Source organism: Nasonia vitripennis, assembly GCF_009193385.2.
Source record: "Nasonia vitripennis strain AsymCx chromosome 1 unlocalized genomic scaffold, Nvit_psr_1.1 chr1_random0005, whole genome shotgun sequence".
Classification (NCBI taxonomy): domain Eukaryota; kingdom Metazoa; phylum Arthropoda; class Insecta; order Hymenoptera; family Pteromalidae; genus Nasonia; species Nasonia vitripennis.
This window is the reverse complement of record NW_022279591.1, coordinates 299,697-323,675: the sequence shown is the minus strand read 5'-3', so window position 1 is coordinate 323,675 and position 23,979 is coordinate 299,697. Positions and strand designations below refer to the sequence as shown.

Here is a 23,979-nt window from a genome sequence, read left to right as displayed (position 1 = left end):
CGTTTCACTCATATGTCATATGTCTGCATTTCAGTCTGGGGCCGTATCCTCTAGCGTATATGTGGAATATAAGTTTGTGGTTATGGAAGACATACTTGCCGTGTGGATCTTATGTTTTATAGTTTATATCTTGTCGATTACATGCTTGTGCGGTGGACGATCGACGGAACGCGAACCGTGACAGTCACGACGGTCACATCGCGCGGCAATATGAAAAACGACTCGAATATAGGCGGAAAAGAAAGAATTGAATTATTTTATTTCTTTTTAATGAAATTGTCCATGAAACGGTTTAAACATGTAATTATGAATTATTAAATAAAAAGAAATATGGATACTTTAGTTGAAGTTGAAGAGCTTTAACAAGCTTTAACAACATTTTATTGTCATCAAGGATAGTAGTTGTTTTCATATAATTTTAAATAAAAAAAGGGTTCATAATAAATAATAACACGTGTTCAATAATATTGTATACAAAAATTAACATTTTTATTTTTAATATAAAATTATAAATGAAGTAAAGTTTTCTAAATTACTGTTGAGCAACTCGCTTCAAACTTATTTCCTATATCTTTTGAACATTGTAAAAACTTTCTAAAATCTAAAATCTGTATCAGTTGATGGCGCTATAGCTTCTAGATATTTAAATAAAGGTAGTTCTGCTCGTGACGCACAGCGAGGCATTGCAGAATCTTGCCTACATACTAATAATAATATGTACTTGTAGTCATGCGAAGGAATTCTTCGATGATGATGTTTTAATATGGGGTTTAAGAATATCCTCAGCACTACTTGTGAAAATTGGCAGGCATGGTGTAAGTTAGCATTGTCTGCTAACCTGGTGGCAAAGGTGCAGCAGGTGTTGGTTGCGCTGTACCACCCTGACCTCGGCTGCCATGTGCCTCCTGCTGGTGTTGTCATTATTCGCATGCTATTCATGTACTGAGGCTGCTGTTGGCCATAATATTGACCACAGTACTGAGCTGGCTGCAGAAACTGTCCCTGCATTTGAGGATAACTCTGCTGGTACCGACATACTGTCCTGCTCCTGATGTGGACCTACAAAACAACAATAATGATTTAATTTTTGTTTTATTCTGTTAAAGTGGATAAATCTTAATATCAGTATAAATCAATGAAAAGTATTGGAGCAATGATCAAACAAAAATATGGAACGAATGATATAAATGAACTATACGTATTTAGCAAAATGTACAATTTACTTTAACACAAGTTTAAAACTATTTCATTAATTTTTCATAAATACTAACCTGTTGAGCTTGTTGATTTGCATTAGGTCCAATACCGATAAAACTTGATAAAAGCTTTTTCCTTAAATACTATTATATCTTGTATAGTACCAAAAGTTGAGATAAGGTATTTGTTATCAAATCTTCCGTTATGCCATTAGTGACTCCACCAGACTAGACGGTGCAATTGGTTGTTCTGCTTTGGTCGTATACCTGTTTAGATTATTGAATTTTAATATATTTTATCATGAATGGATTGTGCAGAAATTATTTTAAGCAAAATATTTAAAAATGAAGCAAGTTATCTTGACACATAAGAATAAACATAATTGTAAAACAGATTGTTCGTCATTGAAGATTATAATTTTAAATCATTTGTTGATAGTAGATTTTGACTAAAATTATCAAAAAATATTGTTTGCTTTATACTTTAGTATTGACAACTAACTTTTATCATCAAAACTTAACTATTTTGTTTAAAATTCTTGAGGTACTGCTGTCTGTGATGATCGACATGACTTTTATATATATTTCATAATAATGAATCTTAAAATACTTACCAAATATTTTACTCGAGGGCTACGTTGTATCCACCTTGCACGTGGTGCACAAAATAACGTAAGAATGTTAAATTCCTTAGGATTGTTCTACTCCTTTCGGTGAGCATGTCAACAATTATTTCTCTTCTTATCAGTCTCAGATTAATGTGTCTGTAACTATTTCTTAGGCCGACGAAAGTTCTTTCCACCCATTTTCCTGTAAAAATAGTATTTTTTTCAATAATTCATCAGATCAGACAATAAATATTACACTGTATCCATATTCAAGGCGAAATAAAGATGTCCCGTTGCTTGAAATTTTCCATTGAAAAACATGAAATCTAAATCATTTTTCCTATGTACGCAATAATTGGAACACTTCAATAAGAACAATAAAACTGTATGGTAGAAATCTGTAAAATACAATAAAGGCGTACAATAAACTATTATGTACAAGATAAATATTTGTACTTACCTTATGAAAATAAACATCGCAATAAGAAATATCGGAGGTATAGAAGGCAGTTAATGATGAATTACAAAATCGTTAAATAAAGTCGCAACATTTGTCGTAATTTTAGTTGTTTCTGCATCAACATAATTTTTCATTTCCCTTTGCATTTCCTTCATCCTTTCATCCATCATCTTGATTATGTCAGTTTTGAGGTTGATAAACTTTTCGTCAAATTCTTTTCTGATATTCCTTACAACATCATTTATAATATCTGTTTCTATTTTTTCATTCATCGTTTTTATCACAGTATTCTGTAAATTACTTAAAAACTGTGTGTGCATTTTGTCAACTGTAATAATAAATTTCAAATTTATTATTAATTAATAAATATATGACATCATTTTATTTTTAAATACATGTAAGATACTTTAATATTACTTACATGTAGGTAATTCGTCAACTGCATGTGCACGCTTACTGACTTCTACTGTAAATATATCAAATGTTTTTTAGTTATTGATTTAATCTATAATTTAAATAAAAATAAATATAATTACCTCGCTGTTTTTTTGCAAAATTCATGTTGCAGTCAACAGATTCATCTGCCATATCAGCTGTATGGATCTCTTCATCAGAGAGTACTTCATCATCAGACAGATTCATAAGCATTTCTTGCAGTTTCTGTTCAGAAACATAACATTGGCGTGACAAAGTGTCATTCCTTGAAAATGACTTTGGTGATGTTCGTGGCAGCTCTAGTTGTTGGAGAGATGGCTGTGACTGCAATGCATACATTTGTTGCAAAGGTACTGATCTGTGTGATGCTGACTGAGATGATGACTGCTGAAAATTGTTGGACAAGTGTACTGGAGTACGTGGTGATTCTAATGTTCTTGGCAGCTGTTGTTGTTGGAACATGTACATTTTTTGCGAAGGTACTGCTGTCTGTGATGATGGACATGACTTTTGAAAATTATTCTGTAGATGTTGCAATGAGATGGGTGCTTCAGTGCATGGTACGGTACAATTAACTGGGGCAGAGTTGACTACGTTGCAGTTGTTTTCCTTATTTGTAAGTGGATCAGAAAGCTTGTACTTAATATAAAATTCAATTGCCTTCTTATGGTATTCAGGGAGATTGCGTTGTTCCTCACGACTCAGATTACTATTCTTCTTGGCATTACCCAGAAGGTTATTCCATGTCTGGAAAATAAATATATATGTATATTAATATTACAGCTTATAAAATATATTTTATAATTTTGTATGTGAGAGTGTGAGGTGAAAAAGATGTACTGGAAATAAATACTACTATAAATATTACAGCAGCATAGAATTATCCCTCTCTTAACAAAGTCATACAAGAAAAGTGAAGAAATATTATGACAGTTATCAGCTTACCCTTATCCATGAAAAAGAATCTTTCTTGTTGGCCTCGTTGCCTCTAGCGTTAAGCTGAGGTGTGATTTTGGTCACACTTTCAGCATCAGTCATCGCTATGTTGAATGATTGAGAGTAGCTGTCTTCCATGGAATCTATTAGGTAGTTCAGCTGAGAGACCGTAGGTCTGATGTTTGTTTTTCTGAATATTGAAATAAAATGGCTTGTATAAGATGTATTGTTACTTTATAGGTTAATTTGTTGAATTATTGAGATTGGACAGTCCAGGACAATGAATATAGATATACCCTAGCATACAGTTCAGACAGTTCGGGACTGTCCAATTTGCAATAATCCAAAAAACATTATATGCTAATCCGAATTAGAAGAGTATTAAATTTGTTTGTTGTAAATAGTTGAAGATTTGCAAAAACCAAAAAAGAGAAAAATAGAAGAACATATAAAGTACAACTCGGTATATGTATACTCTGTATTTTATTCAGTTAATACTTACGATTTATGTTTTATTGTAAGCTTAGGTTTCTCCATATTAAAGAATTGCTTGCAAAAACGAACGAAGAGATATTCAGGTAATTCTTAGAATGCGTGGAAAAGTAGTTTGAGAGGACAAGAACGCCAAGAACACGCGCGGTCAGTGGTCACGAGCAGCACACAAGTATCGCAAAGAAAAACCATGAGTTTTATACACCGAGTTATATACGCCGAGAGATCGCTGCGAATGTCGTAATGCGCATGCGAAGTTGTACATAACCTACAATGGGTTCGCGGCAATAACGTTCAAAATGAAATAGTATACTTCGCGACATCACAAAAAATTGAAATACTTATTTTATTTATTTCTTATTATTTAATTTAATGAACACTATTTTTTTACTTACATGTCAATGAATTGAGCCGGTAAATGGTTGGAAACATCAACTGCATTTACTGATTCTGAAAATCAAAGCGTCCGAACAGTTATAAAAATGCAATTATGAAGAAAATAAAATAAATAAATTAATCACTTTTTTCCATTTTGATGTGCATGAATTCCAATTCTTTAGTGACAGCCACGCCAGTGCCATATTTACCAAAAATATTTGTTATTTGTAAATCCTCTTCAGTTACGTTTTCTTTAGGTGCATTATTGCCTGTCTTGTTGTGTGATTTTAAAAATGTACAAACTTTTCCTTTTGCAGAAAGTCTGAGCGAGGTCCATGTCTAATAATTGAATTATATATATTATAAAAAAACATAAGAGAATTATATTACTTTTTATATTGAATACTTACTTTAATCCATTGCGATTCGGTTTTAACTGCAGGTCCAATTTCATTTAATTTTGAAGTCAGTCTTTTCCACATCTCATTGTATTTGACGTTTCCACTTGGTCCAAGATGAGTTATCTGTTTTCTTGCGAAAAAAATGTTCGTTCTCATGTACGTTAAGAAATACGTTTTTTGTAAAATTATGCAATACAAATACATTATGTGAGCTGCAGTAAAAATAAATTATTTAATAAATGCATAATTAACTTTTATATGTCTTACCTAGATTTTGAAACATCGTTTTTTTGGTGGCATACTGATATTGTTCTTGTTTTATTTGTAAAAAGCAACTTGTAACTTCTGCTCTTCTGCTCGATGCGCGCTCTAGTGCATACAATTCCATAGTAAGCGCGGAAAAACGGTATGGATGGCGCTTCAGAAAATGCTATGGCTCGGCCGATTCTCGCGGTAGGATCTCAAAAGTGCACAAGTAGTAAGCTGATTAAAAGCAAAGTGGCAATTAGTGTTCTTTGTCTCGCAATTAGTCCGCAGCCATCATCAATAGATAGCACGTTCGACGTATTTACCTAATGTATAGCTTAGTGTGCAACGCAGAATCAACTGAGCTGAGAAGATCGTCGACTTCCACTTGTTTATCAATAACGGTCCTTTCTCATTGTTTATAACGTACCTAACCTATCTTACTGTGCAACGCAGAATCAGTTGCGGAGCTGAGAAGATCGTCGACTTTTATTATTACTCGTTTACCAATTACGGCCCTTTCTCATTGTTTATATTATATTCAATTAAAGTTTGCAGTATAACTAATAAAGATGGATGAAGATAATTTTGTTGATATTATCATTAATGACGCACGACAATTGATCAACAGATTTGTATTTAACCAAATGAATCTGTTGAAGAGGCAACTGCGTGATGTTTCAAACCCATTTATAATGCCTATAAATATTTTTATGCGGTACTATAGGTAAGACAATTTTGTTTTAATTCAAATATGCAGATATTATATTGAATATTCATATGCTTGCATTATTACTTTTTTCACTATTTGTTTAGAATGCCACCTCATGTTGTCATAAACTTGACAAATCTTTTACAACATAGATTAGTCGGTGAAAGGTATTCAATACCACTTCATCTGATTGTTCTATCAATGCTGAGATTCTTTGCCGAAGGGAGCTTCCAAAAAGGTTTTGCAAGTGATTATCGGCATCCAATGGGTCAGTCTACAGCCAGCCGTTATCTTACTCAGTTTTTACAAGCAGTATTGGAATTGGCACCCAGATTTATTCGATTCCCAACTTCGCAAGAAGAAAGACGACAAATTAGTACGCAGTAAGTAATAATAATGACATGTGTCATTGATAATGTTTATTATTGTATTTTTTATTTTTTAGATTTCAAAGGACAATAAGAATTCCAGGTATAATTGGATTGGTTGATGCATTCATTGTGTGTATGAAGCGGCCTTCAGAAAATGAAGAAGCTTTTTATAATTACCGACATGGACCAGCTATGAATGTTCAAATTGTCAGTTCAATTATAACTTTACATTTATTTTTACGTAATACTCAATGTAATTTTATTTATTATTAAAATTATTAAATGTTACAGGTAGTTGACTGTAACTACATCATTAGGAGTATACGCATAATATCAGGAAGCAACAATGATCAGTTTAACTGGAATTTTTGTGGAGCTCGAGATTATTTGGAATTGTTGAGAAGAAATCCAGAAATTATTGAAAACGAAGGACATTATTATATGCTTGGTAATTGATCTTAAAATATTTTTTTACTTTTGTTTAGGAGACAGTGGATATGCAAGGTCTTCGGTATTGCTTACTCCAATCTTAGATGCTCCAGAAGGATCTCCAGCAAGTGTTTACACATATGACCATGTGCATACACGATATATGGTTGAGCAAACAATTGGAATGTTATCAGGTACCTGGAAAGTTATCAGTCGGTGTAGGAAATTATATTATAGTCCACAGAAAGTTTCGATGATCATCAACGCAGCTGCCATCCTGTATAATTTCGAAAGAATGCATGGGTAAGTATAAGTAAAGAAATATAGTATTATAAATATTTTACTAATGATAAACTTGTTATTTCTAGAGTGTAAGATGACATTCCAGGCATTGACTTTCACAACAATGATGATAATAACATTGGATTTGAAAATGGACAGGCTGAAATTGAGATGATTCTTCGTTTATATTATTAATAAGCTGACTTGTTTAATATCAATCAATACGTTTAAGTATTATAGTATTAGATTAGCACCAATTCGAAAAATGGGTTACGAAAAATTAGGAAAAATGATTTAGATTTCATGTTTTTCAATGGCAAATTTCAAGCAACTGGATGTCATCTTTATTTAGCCTTGAATATGGATGGAGCATCTGTTCGTGGAAAGCTTCCACTTTCATCATTACGGTATCTATCTATCGAATCAAAGGTAATGAATGAAAAAGTCTATTAATTCTGAATAGAACTTTATATTGTATAAAACAGTAATAATCCATTTCTTCTATTTTCAAAATGTTTAGGTAGAGGAAAACTTTTTATTAGATTGGAAGATTTTTTCTAGATCCAATCAAAAGACTATAGCATGTAGTTATTTTGTACAGTAATGCTCTGCTGTGCGTCACGAGCAGTAGGTATTAGTTATACCTGTACCATGGTTTACCAGTAGAGTTTTTGCAATGTTTGATCGAAAAAAAATGAGGCAAGTCTATTTTTCGCAAGCAAGATACACAAGATCCTCGAATCTTCTATAAGCAGCGTTACATAGCAAGAATTGAATGAAGCCAATATAAGAGGTGCTCTTTCAGCTATTACCAAGCATACCTTTTGGTACTATACAAGATATAATAGTATTTAAGGACAAAGGTTACGCTTTCATCAAGTTTTATCGGTGTTGGACCTAATGCAAATCAACAAGCTTAACAGGTTAGTATTTATGAAAAATTAATCAAATAGTTTAGCGCATTGTACATAATAAAATCTGTAAAATAATTTTTTCAGAGTATATATTCATTCCGTTTAAACAAACCATCTGCGCAAAGATCGGCACGATTTTATCGTTTACTATATATATCGGTATGACATATAGATCTATAGGAGCGGACCTTAAACCAGATGTTAAAGACAATCATCCTGCTCACGTCCTGCTGTAGGCGAGAATGTTGCGTCGCCGTCGATGATCTCAAATGAACGGTTACTTATTCAGCGCCAAAAGTTTTCATCGTTTTAATTAGTGTAAACACACGGCCATCAATAAAAAATAAAGATAAAGAAAAAATCGTTTGAATTATTGTTATATAATATTTTAGACTATTGTAGAATAAAATTTTCTCAAACAATTTTTAATTTTTAACAGTTATTTTAATTATAAAAAAATATTTTAAAAAATATAAAAATCAAGATAGAAACCCAGTCTCTATAACCCTGCCTGTAAATACAAATAATAATTTTCTATTTACACATGCTATGTTATAGATGTCCATTTTTTCTGAAATGCGTGCGATAGTCCGTTCGAGAAAGCTAGGGAAGTTTACGAAAAGTGCGAAACAGACGTTTCTCGGAATAAACGTGGATCGCGCATGCGCAGTAAAGCATCAGCCCTTATACGCGCTCGCGGCAGTTCGCCACAAGATTGAGAAGAGACAGTATAGCAGTTCAGAGACGATCAGCATCGCGAACGTGTTTTTTACAACAATTAAGTATCAGTCATTTCGACTTATTTTCGATAAAAACTTCAAAGAAAAGGTTTTTTGCACTCTAATACGCACTTCCACGAGCTCGAGTGAAAAAGTTCAAAAAATTAGAATTTTTGATTATTTTATTAACGTATAAATGCTAATAATGACACCTTTGGAAGTTACGATCGCGCAGGAGGTTCAGTGCCGACCATTGTTATATAACCCTTTGGACAAAGATAACACAACAAAGGCAAAAAGAACAAGGGCGTACGAAAAAATTTCAGCGGTGGTAAACTTAGTTCATGCGGAGGAATTCGTAGACCGTCAGCCAGCCGATGGTGAGTATCATATAGGTATTATCGTATAAAGTGTAATATTTATTGTCTGATCTAAAGAATTATTGAAAAAAAATACTATTTTTACAGGAAAATGGGTGGAAAGAACTTTCGTCGGCCTAAGAAATAGTTACGGACGCATTAATCTGAGACTGATAAGAAGAGAAATAATTGTTGACATGCTCACCGAAAGGAGTAGAGCAATCCTAAGGAATTTAACATTCTTACGTTATTTTGTGCACCACGTGCAAGGTGGATACAACGTAGCCCTCGAGTAAAATATTTGGTAAGTATTTTAAGATTCATTATTATGAAATATATATAAAAGTCATGTCGATCATCACAGACAGCAGTACCTCAAGAATTTTAAACAAAATAGTTAAGTTTTGATGATAAAAGTTAGTTGTCAATACTAAAGTATAAAGCAAACAATATTTTTTGATAATTTTAGTCAAAATCTACTATCAACAAATGATTTAAAATTATAATCTTCAATGACGAACAATCTGTTTTACAATTATGTTTATTCTTATGTGTCAAGATAACTTGCTTCATTTTTAAATATTTTGCTTAAAATAATTTCTGCACAATCCATTCATGATAAAATATATTAAAATTCAATAATCTAAACAGGTATACGACCAAAGCAGAACAACCAATTGCACCGTCTAGTCTGGTGGAGTCACTAATGGCATAACGGAAGATTTGATAACAAATACCTTATCTCAACTTTTGGTACTATACAAGATATAATAGTATTTAAGGAAAAAGCTTTTATCAAGTTTTATCGGTATTGGACCTAATGCAAATCAACAAGCTCAACAGGTTAGTATTTATGAAAAATTAATGAAATAGTTTTAAACTTGTGTTAAAGTAAATTGTACATTTTGCTAAATACGTATAGTTCATTTATATCATTCGTTCCATATTTTTGTTTGATCATTGCTCCAATACTTTTCATTGATTTATACTGATATTAAGATTTATCCACTTTAACAGAATAAAACAAAAATTAAATCATTATTGTTGTTTTGTAGGTCCACATCAGGAGCAGGACAGTATGTCGGTACCAGCAGAGTTATCCTCAAATGCAGGGACAGTTTCTGCAGCCAGCTCAGTACTGTGGTCAATATTATGGCCAACAGCAGCCTCAGTACATGAATAGCATGCGAATAATGACAACACCGGCAGGAGGCACATGGCAGCCGAGGTCAGGGTGGTACAGTGCAACCAACACCTGCTGCACCTTTGCCACCAGGTTAGCAGACAATGCTAACTTACACCATGCCTGCCAATTTTCACAAGTAGTGCTGAGGATATTCTTAAACCCCATATTAAAACATCATCATCGAAGAATTCCTTTGCATGACTACAAGTACATACTATTATTAGTATGTAGGCAAGATTCTGCAATGCTTCGCTGTGCGTCACGAGCAGAACTACCTTTATTTAAATATCTAGAAGCTATAGCGCCATCAACTGATACAGATTTTAGATTTTAGAAAGTTTTTACAATGTTCAAAAGATATAGGAAATAAGTTTGAAGCGAGTTGCTCAACAGTAATTTAGAAAACTTTACTTCATTTATAATTTTGTATTAAAAATAAAAATGTTAATTTTTGTATACAATATTATTGAACACGTGTTATTATTTATTATGAACCCTTTTTTTATTTAAAATTATATGAAAACAACTACTATCCTTGATGACAATAAAATGTTGTTAAAGCTCTTCAACTTCAACTAAAGTATCCATATTTCTTTTTATTTAATAATTCATAATTACATTTTTAAACCGTTTCATGGACAATTTCATTAAAAAGAAATAAAATAATTCAATTCTTTCTTTTCCGCCTGTAGTCGAGTCCATTTTCATAATTGGCGCGCGATGTGGCAGTCATGACTGTCACGGGTCGCGTTCCGTGTGGGTGTGTTCCAGAGGGAACGCCAGCAGCGGTACAGCAGTCCGGTCCGCGTTCGAAATTCCGCTGCTGTACTGTTACTGTGAAATCGTTCCGCGTCAGCTGTTTGCATGGTATCTTTTTTTCTTTAAAATCATTATTATTGTATCTTACAATTACAGTTTCTATGTAATTATTGATTCGAGGAATTCTTCGACGTTCACGACGCGGAATGAAAAACATGATCGCGTCATTTTCATCATCACTGTTTTCACTACTAGAAGACGATAAAAAGTTATCTAGCTAGATTAGATCTTCCATTTCGTGATTAAAATTGTACAACTCTTTCAATGTATTACATACTATAATAACTGAACTTATAATAAGAACTTTGTAATGTTCAAGAAGTTACAACTGCAAACAGTACAAACAGAATCAGCTGACGCGGAACGATTTCACAGTAACAGCACAGCACCGGAATTTCGAACGCGGACCGGACTGCTGTACCGCTGCTGGCGTTCCCTCTGGAACACACCCTCTATCGTCCACCACAAAACATGTGATCGACAAAGATCCACACCGACAAGTCATCCCAGATAACAGCACGTGCTGTCTCCACCGAGACTTGTTGTGCCGCACGGCGTGCTGTCCGTGTGCCGTCTCTGTGCTATCAAGCGGGGACATCTGGCGGGCGTTTTTTTGCAGAGCATGCTCTTGACGTGCCGCACGTCGTGCTGTCACTGTGCCGTCCAGTTGCTGTCTCGACCTAGGGCGTCTGTACGCGACGGCACAGAGACTGCACAGCGACAGCACGCGTGCCGCGTGCTCAGAATGTTGCATTATTAATAATTATGGACTTTAATTAGTAAAGAGCATACATTTATTACTTTTTTATTCTCTCCAAACCGAATTACATTTAAACATTATTTTATTACATAATTCTAATTATTAGCGATGATTATTAGGTGCAATTGTGCATCAAATTGTAAGAAGAGTTGTGGCTCAGAGGCTAGAGCTTCGGACTTCTGATCCAAAGATCGCGAGTTCCAGCCCTACACCCGGCAGATTTTTTTTTCTTACATAAAATTTTTTTTATACTATATAACAAAATTTATTAATTATTTATGATGTAGATGCTTAGTTATGCGTTCTAACTAATTTTTATTTAGCGTTATTTTTATATGCGATAAAATCGCTCCCCGCCGGTAGCGTTTTCTGCTGGCACAGAGACGGCACAGAGACGGCACGTCGTGCTGTCTCGCCGTGCCGTCACGTGCCGTCTCTGTGCTGCGGCAGCTGGACGTCACGTGCTGTCGTGGATGCCGCCATCTCGTGCCGTCACGGGGACGTCTCTGTGCCGACACGTTGTTATCTGGGATGTCTTCCATAACCACAAAGTTATATTCCACCTATAAGCTAGAGGATACGGCCCCTGGCGGGATGTTCAGACATCTCCCGTTTCAGCAAATATGTACGACAGTGCTATAGATATAGTAATCCGATTTAATTTATAACTGTTCCTCGCTCTCCCATTCCTTTTTACGTGTGATAGCCCTTATTAACAATATCTGGCGCGAAATATTCGTATCAGCAAAAACATACTTCGTAGATCATAGAAAGTATTAATTATAAATTATTTTTTTATTTTATTTACTCTATTTTATATCTTTTGTATAACCGAAAATTCTAATAATATAAAAATAAGTTTCTAAATTTTTTAACTACATAAACATGGATTCAAAAGATGAATCGTATTTCAAGACAAAATATTATCAGTATAAAATTCGTATTAAAAAGTGGGAAAGTAATTTTATAAATAAATATGGACGTAAACCAAATAAAGTATGTCATAGCTTAAAAAATATACGTAAAACAAATATTAATTTATGTTAATAATAATAATTTTTATTCTAGAATGACATAAAAGCAGCAGATAGTACTATCCGTGAGGCTTATAAAATTTACTGGGAATTCAAAATTAAAACAGAGAATAGGTCGCAGGAAGCTACTACTACTTATCATAATATAAAAGAAAGTACTCCAGTTGAAAAAAGTCATTTTGATTTAGTTTTGAGTAAAGAAAATCAAGTTTATCATAGTACAGAGCTATCACCTATTCTCAATTCTATTGACCCAGAAAATACTTTTTCATCGAATATCTATACATCTGATGTAGAAAGTTATACGCCTTTTTTTGAAAATAAAAGTAACAGCAAACAAGCATGGGATCATCATTTAAATACAGAAAAAAACAATCGTAAAGAAAATGAATCTAAATTTGCAAGTAACTCATCTTTTCAACTATCACAAGAAAGGTTCAAATCACTTAATCTTTTAAAACGTAATCCTAGAAAGTTAGCTATTCATTCAAAATTAGATGACAATACAGAAAATTCTAACAAGAATTTCAAGGAAATAAATCTTTACAGTAAAAATAGCGATGAAAGTATAAAAACTGATACTTTTAAAATAGCAGAATGGACAAAACCGAATTTAAAGGTAATTTCTCTGAGAAGTAATGTAACCTCCAAATCAAGTAATACTTTGCAGCAGTTAATACTTAGATCTTCAAATGATTCACCAACAAATAATAGGTTATTAAGTAAAAGTTGGTTAGATAGATGTACTGAACCTAGTATTGATAAAAGTTTGGCTACAAAACTAGAAGAACCAAAGGAAGAGGATAGCTGTATGCTGTATAGTTCAACAAATTCTGATGACGATTATGTTTTTAATAGTGATTCCAAAGATCACAGTAATAAACGTGTGAGAAATCACAACAATCTCTTTGGTGATGAATATGTCCAAAATGTGAAAAAAATATGTTGTGAAAATAATTTATGTAGTTCTAATGATATGAAAAATTTGGGGAAAAAATTGCATGATTCACATGAATATAATAAATTTATAACAGATTCTTATAATTTTATAAAAGTGACAGATTATACCATTGATACAAATATTATTAAAACTAATAACAAAGTGAATGAAAATATTACATTTAATGATAGTCAATATACATCTGAAAATTCATCTACTGTATCCATGACAGAAATTATTGGTTCAAACCAATTTCAGTTTGACAGGAAAAGTAGAATAGACAGTAAGAAACTGTTAAATATAAATAATACTAATAGTAAAGAATATTCAGATACTTTTCCACAGATGCCTATAACAGATATTTCTGAAGTCATTAAACCATCGATTACTTTAACTAAGAGTAATCAGATGATTGAAGATACATTAATAAGAAATAATAGCGCTAAAGAATTGAATAGAAATTTTCTTAGAATCAACTTAAAAAAAAAAGTTTTTGTTCGAGGAAAAAAATCCTTTAATTTCTCTACCTACAAAAAAACACAATGGAAAAAAAAAAAAGAAAAGACCGATATTAATGCTGGCAATTTAGATTTCTTAGATTCGATTGATAAAAATAATACATTTTTATGTTTCAAATGTGGAAAAATGGGTCACTTAGCAAGACGATGTAAAAATTCAAAAGATTCTGGTCTGGCAATTGATGATCATGAGGAAATGCCTGATATATCACAATTACGGGACGTTACAGATACAACAAAACTGACTGGTACTACAGAAAGTAAATTTAGCATCAATGTATGTTTACTTCAAAAATTTAATTTACAATTTTTCTCTGTTTTTTAAAATATTTCTTTATTTAGTTATGGTAAACCTTACATAATCTTCTTAAATTTTTTTTCTGTTAAAAGTAGATACATACTTTTAGTAGATAATTTTATTACCCTGGTAAAAACTTAACCATAAGAATGGCTAGTCTGTGGAGTGTGATGGCCAAATTTTCTCAGTAGTGGATACTGTAAAAATTGGCCAAGGGTTGTCAGGAACCTTTTGATGGAACCGCTACTGAAAATAGATCGCTAGTATGTATCCAAATACAAGTCTAATATGACCCTATATCTACAGACAACGCAAATTCTAACCTACACACGATTGTTTAATTTTCTGATTTTACGATGTAAAGTGGGTTAATTGTTGATCTATTCTTGTGTGTTGGCCAACCAATACTGAAAATGTTGGCCAAACACTCAAGAGTTGGCCAAGCGATGGCTATAACTATTGGGAAACATTTTTACCAGGAATGTTCTAATTTATAGTTATTTATTGGAACTAGTGTGTAGTGAATATATAGGAATAATCTATAAACTGGATGGTAGCACTATCAAATTTTTTAATTATTGAGTCTGTCTCCGCGGCCGATAGCGCGTACGCGATAAACAATAATAGCTTACGCGAAGAACTATAATAGTGTACACGAAAAACAACAAATAGCGTACGCGAAAATTGAGGTTATATGTACACTGCATAGGTGCGGAAACTTTTGACTGCAGCTGACGCTGTTCTGTGTGCATAGGTGTAATAGAAATATATATTATACATGAGGGGTTAACACAGAAATCATTCATTAAGATTTTGAATAGAAACAGTTAATACATGGTAATGTCTTAATAAAAACAATTTCACAACATACAAAATTTGCAATGTTTTATTGTCATAAGTTAGGGGGATACATATAAATAAAATATCTTAAAAATTAGAAGTTATCTTCTAGCAAAAATTACTTTGCTTAATATATCAGAAAGAAAAATTACTTTGGTTAATATATCAGATATTTTAGCAAAAGTAATTGTTGTTGGTGCAACAATATTGACAAATGCCTCAAAAGTTCAGAAAATGAGTTGCATCGAGATTTTAAGAGTATTTTAATTGTTGTAGAGTTAATATACTTCTTTTATAATACAGTAGCAATTAAAAATACCTGCAAAGTGATAAGTATAGTTCCAAAGACAGACTCTTATTAGTTTATCAAGTTGAATTTTTTAATACCAGTTAAATCCAACGTGCGCCTAATTTACTTAAGGTGAGAAATTTAAAATCTTAATCTTAATCTCTAATCTTATCTTATTTTAGTCTAGATAGTAGGCTTCACAATTTTTTCGGTAAAGGCGTAAATGGACCTCATCATCCAGCACTACATAAACCTGGACACCATTGTCCTCTAGTGCGTTTACAGCAAGCCACAGTATCGTTTTAACCTACTTGACAATACATCATCACATACTACACCGATAGCATTGAATATAGAAGTGTAGATATAATTAATCAGAAAAGTTAAACATTAAAATAAGGAGAATCAAATATTTATCCACTTTATACAATGTTTGTCACTCATCTAGCTACGAAACCAAGAAATCGATGTTTAACTTTTTAACAATAATACATTTCTAAAAACTCTGACTGTGGTGTTATACCTATCATAATTTTGGTTTAATAGTACGTTTTAATTCTTAATAAGATTAGGAGAATGACATCATTTTCGTATTTTTCAGGTTAGAAAAAAAAATGAAATTATAACATCATTTTTTAATCAAATTCCTGACACGTGAAATGACAAAAAATAACGTTTAAGATTTGAGAAACAATGCCCTTTTTGAATAAAATTACACCATTTTTCAGTAAATGACATTATTAAGGGGGCACAACATTTTTAAACCCTGAAAAATAGATTCACGAGGGAAAATTACAAAAAGTAAATAATTTGAAACTTTTTTAGATAAACTTGGTAATAAAACCTTCAAATTTACCGTGCTAAAACATGAATTACCATACTTGCCTATTGTGACACTCGGTGCCATGTTTTGTTCACTGTCCATAGGATTCGAAGATAACAAGTCATTCTTTTGGGCTAAAATTTCAGGAGGATACTTTGTACTTGTAGTTTTGGTATGAATGTAGAAATTTTAATTCGATTCAGAAGAAAATGTTTGGCAATAAAAATACTGGATTTTTTTCTTTCCCTTTTATTATGCCACCTTTTTGTGTATAAAACGTTTTCTAAACATTCAAATTAATATCTCTGCATTCATATCAAAACTACAAGTGTACAAAGTATCTTCATAAAATTTCAGCCCAAAGGAACCACTCATTTACTTCAAATCTTACGGACAGTTAAAAAATTTACAAAATATTGCACCGAGTGCCACAATGGATACACGCTAAACCCTAAATTACAAAAATCGACGTAAAAAAGTCCGAATATCGCAATTTGTACTTAAGAAAAGTTGAGATTGTAAAATTTGTACCTTAAAATTTCTAAAAGAGAGATTTTGTACTTTTCAAAAGATAAAATTATTGATATTAATCTTTGTCAAAGTACAGACTACTCTTTTTGTACTTTAAAATTTTTGCAACTATTTCAAAAGTTCAAAAAAGTCATTTTGTACTTGTGTGACATTTTCAAAGCAATCGCTTATAACTATTATACATAATTCATTATAAGTAAATAAAAGACATGTTACAATAAAATAATAATTTTTTTTTCTTTTGTCAAATGAACTTTATAGTAAGAAATTTCAATGTCGCCCCTTTTACGCTAGACGTTAAGGATTACGACTTCTAAAATTACGGAAAATTGAAGGGCAAAACAGATCTGACTTAAGATTTTTGGGGTCACTCAACACGAATCTGCTATCAAACTTGTAAAATATATTGTTTAAACAATTTTTTTAAAATAAATTGTTGCAAAATTCACAATTTTTAAACGGTCAGGTCCGAAACAGCATGGTATATGGAGTTTCTGGGATATTTGTTTAAACAGTGTTATTTAGGCAAATTAATATCATATTAAATATTTGATAAAAAGGAGTCTACTGTTAGGGATTTTCAGAGTGCCTGATGACAAATCTGGTATCAGATTAGAAAAAAAATTAAAATGCATAAACCTATTAACCCCGACCTCCTCAAATTTAATCATTTAGTTAAGCTACACCTTGGCACATCGAAGGAAGGTGAGCAAGACCGAGACAAAAATCTAAAACCAAAACTTCCAAACTTACTTACCCCACGCGCAGCAAGTTTCATAATAAAATACGGGGCACATCAGATGAAGGCGAACTTCGACAAGCTGTAAATCTAAAACTAAAGCTTTAAACCCACCTACCACACGCGCAGCGAGTTCAATAATAAAATCCGTGGCACATCGAAGGAAGGCAAACCTCGACAAGCTGTAAATCTACAACTACAGCTTTAAACCCACCTACCCCACGCGCAGCTAGTTCAATAATAAAATACGTGGCATATCGAAGGAAGGCGAGCAAAGCGAGACAAAAATCTAAAACTAAAGCTTGAAAACTTACTTACCCCACGCGCAGAAGTTTCATAATAAAATACGGGGCACATCAGAGGAAAGCGAGCGAAAGCGAGAAAAAAAAATTCAAATCCAAAGCGACCATAACCAACCTACCACACGTACAGCGAGTTCTGTAATAAAATACGGGGCATATCGGAAGGAAGTCGAGCAAAAGCGAGAAAAAAATTCGAATCCAAAGCTACCCAAACCAACCTACCCCACGCACCGCGAGTTCAACAATAAAATATGTGGCACATCAAAGGAAGGCGAGCAGAGTGAGACAAAAATCTAAAACTAAAGCTTCAAAACGTACTTATCCCACGCGCAGCAAGTTTCATAATAAAATACGGGGCACATCGGACGAAGGCAAACCTCAACAAGCTGTAAATCTAAAACTAAAGCTTTAAATCCACCTAGCCCACGCGCAGAGAGTTCAATAATAAAATACGTGGCACATCAAATGAAGGCGAGCAAGAGCGAGACAAAAATCTAATACTAAAGCTTCAAAACTTACTTATCCAACGCGCAGCGAGTTCAATAATAAAATCCGTGGCACATCGAAAGGAAGGCGAGCAAGAGCGAGACAAAAATCTAAAACTAAAGCTTCAAAACGAAAGCGAGAAAAAAATTCGAATCCAAAGCTACCCAATCCAACCTACCCCATGCGCCGCGAGTTCAATAATAAAATACGGGGCACAGCAGAGGAAGGCAAACCTCAACAAGCTGTAAATCTAAAACTAAAGCTTTAAACCCACCTACCCCACGCGCAGCGAGTTCAATAATAAAATACGTGGCACATCGGAGGAAAGGCAATCCTCAACAAGCTGTAAATCTAATACTAAAGCTTTAAACCCACCTACCCTACGCGCAGCGAGTTCAATAATAAAATACGTGGCACATCGGAGGGAAGGCGAGCAAAAGCGAGAGAAAAAATTAAAACCCAAAGCGACCATAATCAACCAACCACACGTACAACGATTTCCGTAATAAAATACTGGGCATTTCGGAGGGAAGGCGAGCAAAAGCGAGAAAAAAATTAGAATCCAAAGCTACCCAAACCAATCTACCCCACGCGCCGCGAGTTCAACAATAAAATATGTGGCACATCGAAGGAAGGCGAGCAGAGCGAGAATAAATCTAAAACCAATACGCGTAAACCCATTTACCCTACGCTTTCCAAATTATTAATTTGTTTAAACTACACCTCGGCACATCGAAGGAAGGCGAGCTAGAGCGAGACAAAAATCTAAATCCAAAGCTTCCAAACCCACCTACCCCACGCGCAGCAAGTTTCATAATAAAATACTGGGCACCGGAGGAAGGCGAGCGAAAGCGAGCAAAAAAATTAAAACCTAAAGTGACCATAACCAACCTACCACACGTGCAGGGAGATCGATAATAAAATACGTGGCATATCGGAGGGAAGGCGAGCAAAAGCGAGAAAAAAATTCGAATCCAAAGCAACCCAAACCAACGTACGTGACAAAGATTAAAATCAATAATTTGTTCTTTGGCAAAAGTACAAAATCCCACTTTTCAACTTTTTAAATAGTTGCCAGAAATTGTAAAGTTCAAAATCAGCAGTCTGTACTTTGTCAAAGTTTAAAATCAATAATTTGATCTATTGAAAAGTACAAAATCTCTCTTTCAGAAATTTTAAGGTACAAATTTTACAATCTCAACTTTTCTCAAGTACAAATTGCGATATTCGGACTTTTTTACGTCGAGTTTTGTACTTTAGGGTTTAGCGTGTACTATTGTTATCAGCATTAAAATTATAAAAGATTTGCGCTATATTTACAAGATTCTCGCTTTTATCGAAAAGTTTTGTTAATTTATCTTTTCCTTGCCTGTAAAATGCGGAGGTTGTATCACGGCCACTAAATGCGCGTAAAAATGAACATGTATATTTTAAAATTTGGATACTTGAAACTATGATTATCATATAGTTTTTCATAAAAACGTTTTACAAGAATTAACTATCATCGAGTGTATCTCTAATATTTAATAGTATATTTAATAATGTCACGTCAAATATTTAAATATCATTACAATTAATTTCTTAATCGCGAACGAAGCGAGTGTTTCTTGCTAGTATTTGTTACAATTCTTCTGTTCATCAAAATCAATTGTTAACAAATGATATGGCAAACGTAAATGTAACCATGGATTAAAAAGTTAATAAGATTACTGAAAAAAAAAGTCGGGTAAGCGCTGCGCCGCTAATTGAGAAAACTACTAAATTAATAACAGAGATGTGAAACTCTGCCCAATGTCTATACCAGCTACCATATGCAACCAGTTTACTGGTGTACAGACAAATTTTCCAAGCTTAGAAAAGAAAGCTTCCACGCTAGGAGAAGGACCCAAAGAGCCTAGAAACGACACTGTCCTGAAGCGCGAGACTTGTCCAAGAGACACGACGATGTGCGGGATTTTTTCAGGGACGAAATAAAAGAAAATAAACGACCAGTTGTCGGGTAAAGATTGCCGCAATCGAAAACATAAGCAACAAACTGTTCCTTACTCACTCGATCAGACCCGAAAATGACGAGACGGACTAGCCGCCTGACGTGGTTCCTTTTATCGCGAGCTTATCGCGGCAACTTTATCCCTGAAAAGCAGTAAGGCACCTGGACTGCATCGCATCCCTTCGGAAATACTCATTACTGTTGCCACACAGCGACCTGAATTCCTTCTGGAAATGTACAATCAGTGCCTGGTGTAAGGCGTATTTAGCCCGCAATAGAAAAGAGCGAGACTGGTTCTTATCAAGAAATCTAAAGAGGAGGCCAGCGCAGATCTCTCTTATAGACCGTTCAGTCTTGTGGGCACAATGGGAAAAATGAGTGTAGCACTACTTAAGCCACGCATAATACAGGCTGTTAGAGAAGCAGGGGACCTTTCTGACAAGCAATATGTATTTAGAAAGGGCAGGTCAACGATTGGAGTGATCGGAGAGGTTACCGACACAGTAGAAATGATAGATGCAGCCTGTCATACGGCAAGATCAATGGTTCTGCTTGTGACGCTGAACGTAAAAAAACGCATTCAACTTAGCTAGATGGATAGATATACTAGATCCTATGCGGTCGCTTGGAGTACCGCGCTGCATCATGCGACTAGTGGATGACTATCTACGGGAAAAGTCAAGGGACCTATGACGACGTAATACTCGTCGGATACGCGGACGAAGTAGCGGCGGCTATTATAGCCCGGAACGTAGAGATTGTGCAAGCTTAGCTAAACGCGGTAATGTGTAGGGTGCTAGTGTTGATTACAGACCACGGACTGACCTTGGCACTGAACAAGGCGGGCATAGTAATTCTGACTAGGAGACGTGTACCGACCATCATATTGATGAGGGTAGGCGATAAAGCGAACGAGTGGTTCATTTGAGCTAAAATTTTAGGAAAACACTTTGTACACTTGTAGATTTGGTATGAATGCAGGGATTTTGATCTGAATGAGTTGAAAATGTTTGTGCGTATAAAACATTTTCTAAACATTCGAATCAAAATCCCTGTATTCACAATAAAACTACTCGCTCGGCTGCATTTTAATAACGACTCACTTCAACATGTATATTGTATATTTACATTTATATATTATTTTATTATTATATTTTGTAATAAGTACATTCGAAATAAAATTTTTATGATTTAAATTTTTAATTATATAAAAATTGACATTTTTAAAATATTGTAAATTTTATGTTACAACATTCTTCAAGAAGAAAGTGTAACGGTTGCCAGTGCAATTAATGCACGTTGAGCACGTTATGACGTCTCTCAAGGACAGAATCAACATGTTCCTTTATTACAGCTACTGAATGCGCAGCACACGAGGGAGTAAGAGAGACAGAAAGAATAAGTATTAAGAATAAGAGAGAGATTTGAATTCGGCAACGTACAACGTTGCCACCTGCCCGCACGCTGATGTCAAGACTTGACAACAGTGTGTCAGAGGGCATAGGTAATCCTGTGTCTGCGCTAGCGAGCCATTCCGAGTCTGTATTCGTTCCGCTTCGCATCGCGAATAGACGCTCTGCGTGTGCGATGAATTGTAAGACGATTGCGCGGTTCACCGGACCAGGACGATTCGTCCGAGACCATCTTCGCGGGGGGTCAGAGTGGCCGCAACGACCACTTACATTTGTAAGAACCAGTTCTAACGAACTCCTGATTGTTTAGGCGACTTTAAGCCTTCTCTCTCTCTCTCTCTCTCTCTCTTTCTCTCTCGCTCTTTCCCTTTCACGTGAGTACAACAGTTCCTTTCTGCTTTGCTCGTATCTCATAGCACTCTTACTGCTGCGCGCTGCCTTCGGGCCTATTGTTTTGTAGATCGTTGCATGCGCCTTTTTGCAACCTTCAGCGTGATATAATAATCACTGGAGGCTGCAACTTCTTTCAACACTATTTTTCTGCTTCAACATCTTTCGCTGTAACCTAACCTGCAAACTTGCACGGCTTTTCCCCTCGCTGCATGGCGTCTCTTTTTCCTCAAAGTGATCCACGTGGAGCCACCTGTTGGATCGACGAAACACCACCAGCAACGTCACCATCATCAATCACAGGTCGGTCAAATCTCACCTTTCTCGATTAGCACTCTATCTGGCTTCGAGAGTATCAAGTCTCTAGCTCTGTCGATAACTTACCACCCACTGCTATCCTGCAACATTCTCTACGTTATCGACTGCCAGTAAGTTGTCGATGGAGAAACAACATCGAAAATGAGCGGTATTGGTGGGAAGAACGCCGAGTCGCTCGTCATGTGTGCTCACTGCAGAAAAACAACTAGAGGAAAAATGAAGACTTGCGAGTTGTGTGACCAGCATTTCCACACCATATGTGTCGCCTTCAGATCTATAATGGTAAGGGATGCTGCCACACTCGCCTGTGCTGCTTGTGCGGATCAGTACGTCACTGGCACGCCCAAGACCGCGCAGACGAGTGCAAAATCAGCAGCAGCGGTAGCAGCAGCGGCGAATACATCTGCCAAGGGCACCCCTACAATAAGTGTGCCCAAAAAGAATAAATCGGCACCCGCATCGCTTGCAGGCTCCATTACTCTATCGCCTGCGAGGACACAGGCGACGTCTCTCGAGACGTCCCTGAAGGATAACTTCAAGGCGCTGGATGACATCCGTAAAATCCAGAACAAGGCCCTTCAGGCGCAAAACACCATGTCTGAAAGGGTCTCTCAAATTTAGAAAAGGCTTGACCCTCTCGAAAGCCGCCTCGAAAGCCCTTGAAGACTTGCCTGCACTCAAGACTCGACTAAACAATGTCGAGTCTTCCATCTCTGAGCTGCAGGCACAATATAATGAGCTGTCGTCAAGGAGCCCCACAGAGCAGCAGAACATCAGCATTGCTCCTGTCTCTGAAGAAATCAACAACCTCCGCAACGAGCTGGCTGAGGTTAAGAGGAAGCAGGAGCGTTCAGCGAATAATGTAGTGGTGATCTCTGGCCTGGCCTATATACAGGAAATATCACTGCAACTCCTGGCTTTCACCGTCCTGGCTGTAATGGATCCCACGGTCCTAAGGCGGGATGTGGCAACCGTCAGGACCATGGGGAGCCTTGACGCAACCAACATCAACGCGCAAGGTGACAGCAGATTCCCACCTTTAGCTGTCACTCTCTCTTCCAGTGCGCTGGCCCGCTCCATCATAGTGGCCAAAGCCAGGAAACGTAAGCTTCACACTAGTGAACTGGATGCTGCCCTACTGGAGGAAGCGAGAGCTATCTACCTAGATCACCAGGGACTTGTCAACATCAAAGAGCTGCTTCCTCCAGACATCCACAAGCTGCGCTTCAAGACCAGGCTGGAGGCAAAGAAGAGAAGGCGTTGTCGCTCTTTCGTGAGGGATGGGAGAATTTACATCCGTTCTGGCGGGACAGCGAACGGGCCACCATCATCTCTACCGATGCTGATCTTAAGGCTTTTTTAGCCC

General features: G+C 35.3%; 3 protein-coding genes across 17 annotated transcripts in view; 2 read left to right on the top strand and 1 right to left on the bottom strand.

Annotated features, from left to right (window-relative positions):
* Positions 1–462: 462 nt before the first annotated feature.
* Positions 463–8,479, bottom strand: LOC100679679. 15 transcript variants are annotated; one of them, XM_032601316.1, is made up of 14 exons: positions 8,403–8,479; positions 6,758–6,941; positions 5,479–6,213; positions 5,174–5,389; positions 4,916–5,036; positions 4,649–4,844; positions 4,523–4,577; positions 3,645–3,825; positions 2,801–3,446; positions 2,686–2,730; positions 2,265–2,592; positions 1,811–2,202; positions 1,272–1,463; positions 471–1,059 (listed from the first exon to the last, which is right to left on the bottom strand). In XM_032601316.1, the coding sequence occupies exons 5-11, from the start codon at positions 4,985–4,987 to the stop codon at positions 2,315–2,317; spliced, it is 1,473 nt and encodes a 490-aa protein (XP_032457207.1). In that variant the 5' UTR covers positions 4,988–5,036; positions 5,174–5,389; positions 5,479–6,213; positions 6,758–6,941; positions 8,403–8,479; the 3' UTR covers positions 471–1,059; positions 1,272–1,463; positions 1,811–2,202; positions 2,265–2,314. The 15 variants fall into 15 exon arrangements, with proteins under 15 accessions (XP_031777217.1, XP_016842863.1, XP_032457207.1 ...); XM_032601314.1 differs by having other exon boundaries at positions 6,711–6,941; positions 8,403–8,454; XM_032601310.1 differs by lacking the exon at positions 8,403–8,479 and having other exon boundaries at positions 5,479–5,851; positions 5,949–6,213; positions 6,711–8,383.
* Positions 5,725–7,039, top strand: LOC100117173 (putative nuclease HARBI1). The gene is made up of 6 exons (XM_032601349.1): positions 5,725–5,879; positions 5,969–6,247; positions 6,310–6,442; positions 6,527–6,683; positions 6,721–6,967; positions 7,033–7,039. The coding sequence occupies exons 1-6, from the start codon at positions 5,725–5,727 to the stop codon at positions 7,037–7,039; spliced, it is 978 nt and encodes a 325-aa protein (XP_032457240.1).
* Positions 8,480–12,403: 3,924 nt separating the features above from the next.
* LOC100117795 (ATP-dependent DNA helicase Q4) overlaps positions 12,404–23,979 on the top strand; it is a gene marked incomplete at its 3' end in the record, with an annotated part of 242,903 nt that continues 231,327 nt past the window's right edge. Inside the window, exons 1-2 of the mRNA XM_031921346.1 lie at positions 12,404–12,699; positions 12,772–14,472. Of these exons, the coding sequence (XP_031777206.1) occupies positions 12,589–12,699; positions 12,772–14,472 (1,812 nt within the window). The remainder of the gene's footprint in view (positions 12,700–12,771; positions 14,473–23,979) is intronic.

Bases quoted from the DNA above. Each gene is read 5' to 3' on its own strand.
- LOC100679679 (XM_032601316.1), bottom strand. From the start codon at position 4,987: ATGTGGAAAAGACTGACTTCAAAATTAAATGAAATTGGACCTGCAGTT. The intron at 4,845-4,915 runs GTAAGTATTCAA...TTCAATTATTAG, and splicing joins CCGAATCGCAATGGATTAAA to ACATGGACCTCGCTCAGACT. The intron at 3,447-3,644 runs GTAAGCTGATAA...TTTATTTTCCAG, and splicing joins ATTCTTTTTCATGGATAAGG to ACATGGAATAACCTTCTGGG.
- LOC100117173 (XM_032601349.1), top strand. From the start codon at position 5,725: ATGGATGAAGATAATTTTGTTGATATTATCATTAATGACGCACGACAA. The intron at 5,880-5,968 runs GTAAGACAATTT...CTATTTGTTTAG, and splicing joins ATTTTTATGCGGTACTATAG to AATGCCACCTCATGTTGTCA. The intron at 6,248-6,309 runs GTAAGTAATAAT...TTTATTTTTTAG, and splicing joins AGACGACAAATTAGTACGCA to ATTTCAAAGGACAATAAGAA.